The sequence below is a fragment of the Pundamilia nyererei genome, unplaced genomic scaffold (genome assembly GCF_000239375.1).
Source record: "Pundamilia nyererei isolate P.nyererei 1_Seehausen unplaced genomic scaffold, PunNye1.0 scaffold00457, whole genome shotgun sequence".
Classification (NCBI taxonomy): domain Eukaryota; kingdom Metazoa; phylum Chordata; class Actinopteri; order Cichliformes; family Cichlidae; genus Pundamilia; species Pundamilia nyererei.
Genome location: NW_005187858.1, coordinates 40,692 through 45,061, shown reverse-complemented (window position 1 = coordinate 45,061; position 4,370 = coordinate 40,692). Strand labels below are relative to the sequence as shown.

The 4,370-nt window shown below is 41.8% G+C and overlaps 1 protein-coding gene across 1 annotated transcript in view; it reads left to right on the top strand.

Annotated features, from left to right (window-relative positions):
- The first annotated feature begins 885 nt into the window (after positions 1–885).
- Positions 886–4,370, top strand: part of LOC102213370 (scavenger receptor cysteine-rich type 1 protein M130-like) — a 5,898-nt gene continuing 2,413 nt past the window's right edge. Inside the window, exons 1-3 of the mRNA XM_013916081.1 lie at positions 886–931; positions 2,204–2,298; positions 3,964–3,979. Of these exons, the coding sequence (XP_013771535.1) occupies positions 886–931; positions 2,204–2,298; positions 3,964–3,979 (157 nt within the window). The remainder of the gene's footprint in view (positions 932–2,203; positions 2,299–3,963; positions 3,980–4,370) is intronic.

Genomic DNA, 4,370 nt, shown 5'->3' with positions numbered 1-4,370 from the left:
GGGGTATGTAAACTTATTGTATTGTTTTTTTTTTAAAGAATTAATAGTAGTCTGTTTGTAATAAACAAGCCTTTTATAACCTTTGACCCCTCGCATATAGCTTCATCAGCAGATTTGTGAATCGATCAATAGGTGGTCTTTTCCCCCTCCCAGTGTGAATATCAACAGTACACCGAGTTCTTTTGATTCATCAGAGGCATCCAATGGAAGACAAAACACTGCTCCGTTTAACACTTTATTACTTCTAGAAGGGAGGTGCGTCCTGCATGACACGCTGCCACAGATCTCAAAATGGTAGTGCGCCCACAACTGTTTCATTACAGAAGCTCTCTCATTCCAGTCTAAACAACAATGTCTCAGTAACTTTCCACTAGAGATGGTCCCTCTTATCTACATTTGCCCAGGCAAACATGAGCGAGAGTCTGCAGCTTTAAACTCCTCAAGGACACATGGTCTCATGCCTTTATTTTTCAGGGCTGTGTCCACTTAATACTAAAGTATCTGACTTTATAACACTTAGTAATAAAAAAAAGCATACCATTATTAAGGCACTGCAAATTATTTAATCCCAACACCAGTCAGATCAGCCCAGATATGCAGCCTCTGGCCTGCAGTCTAGTCACAGCAGCAGACTCCTGTATTCAGAGACAAACTGGGAGTGAACTGGTCTGAGAGTGGACACCAGTATAAAAACCGTCTGATTCACTGCTCACACCTGAAACATGAATGAAAGGAAAAGGTCAATGTGTGCCCGAGAGTCTGTGAGATGACACCGATTAATCGAAAACAGTCAGAGAGGCGTGAAGCTCTGCCTCCTCCTCCTCCTCCCCTGTGGCAGGTATAAAGGCAAAGTACACGTGATGATCGGAGCAGAGAGACGTCAACATGGACATTAATCCCCTGCTGCTGCTGATGCTGCTGTGGAGCTCAGGTAGGACACTAACATCACCACGACACACACGTGCATCATATAAAAGGATCAGTGAAGGAAAGAAAAAACTGCACTGTGACACTTCAACAGCTTCAATTTAGAATCGTTCAGACGCCAAAAAACAAAAGTCAGTTTTTAATCTGTTTACGGTCACTTTGACCTGCAGCCTCACATGTTTTAAAACTTTATTAACTATTCTGCTGCAATCATTTAAGAGCCACAGTTTTCATCTTTCTGCAGAATTACTTTAGTTTGTAGTACTTTAATACGACCCAAAAATCACTTACTTACGACCCCGAGCTGACTGTTGGGGTCGTAAGTAAGTGATTTGAAAGAACAATAAAATACCAATGAAAGTGCAACTGCAGTACCAAACCCTACAAACGGTTTACCACATCTAGTAATACAATTAGTATGCATTCCACAGTCTTTAAACTAGAAGAGTTTGGGCCTTTGAAAGGGTTAAACAGGTCATTGTATTTCTGTTTTGTCTTTCTGGAGTATTTTAAAAATCCTGAAGCTGCTTCATTGACATTCCTGAGTTACGTTTACCTGATGCTGTCATTCAAAATTTAGATTTTCAAACGGGGAGGTTTCCTGATCTGATGCAAGAAATCCCCCCTGACTGATGCATTGTCGCTGCAAAATGACACTTTAACTGGTGGCCTGCTGCACATAACGTATCAGGGGCTGAGAACATTCTGCTTTGATGCCACTGTGCAAACACAGGGGCGATCAATAACTGTTTGAGTCACTGATTGTCTTATTACTAAATCTCTATTCAAAAAAGTCTATAAAAAGACTTTACAGACTGCTACTACTAGTTATGTTTTTCTTTAGTCCCATGTGCTTTCATTTAACAGTACTTAAAACGAGTCCCATTAAGCTTTCTCTTCATACTATCTATTCAACGGAGGTTTCTTCCTACCAAGAGGGAGTTTTTCATCCCCACTGTCATCATGTGCTTGTTCATAGTATATGAATATGAATATGAATATGACTACATTCATATTATTGTACTTTTCCAAGAGGTTTTGAGACAAAGTTAAGAGGCTTTGAGATTTGCACATGAGGCAGGTGACGCAGCTAAGAGAAAAAAAAAAAACACAAAACAATGGTTCTTCTCTCATTTTCTCCTCAGGACTCCAGGCTGAAGTAAAACACGATTCAACAGGTAAACAGAAAAATAAAAAATAGTACCAAAATCAAACTCACTAGAAAATTTTATGAGGAATTTCCCCTCCTTACTGAAACTCTCTGCTTTCTGTTCAGAGTTTATGAGGTTGGTGGGAGGAGCCAGTCGCTGTGCAGGCACACTGGAGCTGAAGCATCTGGGAGAATGGAGACGAGCTACTAGTGGAGATGTAGTGGACTACTTTGAAATGGAGGCAGCAGCTGCTTTCTGTCGAGATCTGAACTGTGGCTCTGCTGTTTCTTTACGAAAGAGACAGGTGTCATACCAATCTTTGTGGCTACTCATAGCTGAATGTCGACCTGATTATGATTTGTCAAGATGTGTAATATCGTGGACCGCTTCTTCGGTTCTGGAGTTCACCTGTTCAGGTAAGCCAGACTGGTGATATTGGATGATGTCACCAGTCTGTGACATCATCTAATGATTGATAGAGGTTGGTGAAGCAGACAGCAAAGGTCCTGTTTGATAACTACTCCTGTTTCTGCATCTTGGCTTGACTTAACTCTTCAGTTTCTTTTCATATTTGTGGATTATTATTTTGAGTTATTATTTTTTATTATTTTTTGCTTTCTTCTGTTATTTTATTGTTTTTAACTTACTTTCTGTACAGCACTTTGGTCCTGTGCTGGGTATTTTAAAGTGCTTTATAAATAAAATTGGACTAGATTTTCATCATGTAATTAGAGCTGTGAGTAAGAAACATGCTCACTTCATACAGGTCCTTAAATATACTCCACAGCGCTTCTTGCAGACAATGACACAACCTGGTAAAAAATAGTTGAAAAGCTACAGTCCCTGTTTGTCTGTTCATGTTAATCTCTGGCTCTCTTCCACAGCGTGTTTTTGGCCCTGTCTTCCTACCTTCACCTCCACCTGGTTGCAGTAGATGGCTGCACCTCCCTGAGTTAAACTGAATTTAAATTGATATTATGCATAAAATTATGGCTGACTTTGCTCTGAGCACTACAGACAACTATTATTCTCCGAGCTCCATCTATTGCTAACCTTTCGTGCTTTAGTGATGGCCTTTCCTGCCCAATGTTTTTTTTCTCTTATTAGCTGCTTGTGTATTTAAATCCCCTTCAATTTAGTTTCAGTTATTTAGCACCAAATACCTCAAGGCACTTTATATTGTAGGTAAAGACCTTACAATAATACAGAGAAAATGCAAAAAATCTGACAATCAACTGAGCAAGTGCTTGGTGAGAGAGGGAAGGAGAAACTCCCTGTTAACAAGAAGAACCTCTGATAGAACAGTAGTATCTCATAATTATGTCTTGATGCATGCTTAACCATCCAGGTATGTAATCTCAAGTGCCTTCATCCATCAGCTGAGATTGAAGTCAGTTCGATGAGTGACAAAATGTTTCTTCCACTGAAAGTGTTGAACTCCAGGCCTTGAGGGCCGGTGTCCTGCAGGTTTTAGATGTGTGCTTGATCCAACACTGCTGATTGAAATGCCTAAATTACCTCCTCAACATGTCTTGAAGTTCTCCAGGAGCCTGGTAATGAACTAATCATTTGATTCAGGTCTGTTGACCCAGGGTCATATCTAAAACCTGCAGGACACTGGCCCTCGAGGCTTGGAGTTCGACACCAGATGAACAGAATGAACCTTTTGGGGTGTCTCATAATTACATGCAGATGGGGTTGTGGCGGGGCGTGGCCTGCGGTGCCGTGCAGAGGAGGCGGACCCACCTGCACGGCATCCGCAATCATGCCCCGCCGAATTAAATATTGTACTGGGTCCTGTGGTTGGCGTTGTTGTTGTGATAATGTTGAGCGGGCAGCGGGAGAGCTGCAGCTCTGTGAGCATTGTGAACAGCAACCGTGTGAGTCAATAAAGGATGCTGCAAAGCATGAATTTGCACCAGGGTCTGCCGTGGTGTTTTACAGGGGTGTAAAACACATTGTGAGTGAAAAGGCCACAAGTATGCCCTAGTCTGGATGCAAGTGCTCTTTTGGAGAGTTCTGATAATATAAGGGCCTTAAGACAGGAAAGGCCAGTCATTTACTTACTTAGCTTTCAGTGTCTCGTCACTACTTTCTGCTCTCCTCATTCCTCTGTGTTTCCTTGTCGAGGTGAGTTTCCCTTTCTGGAGTTCCATCTTTTGTTCAGACTGGGTAACCTGCTGTATTCTGCTGCTCCGAGTGTCATTAAAGCTCAGTGAATGTCTTGGAGTTCGTCTGCATGGGTGTGGGCACGCTACACGGATTCCAAAAAGACCATCAGGGGTGTACACC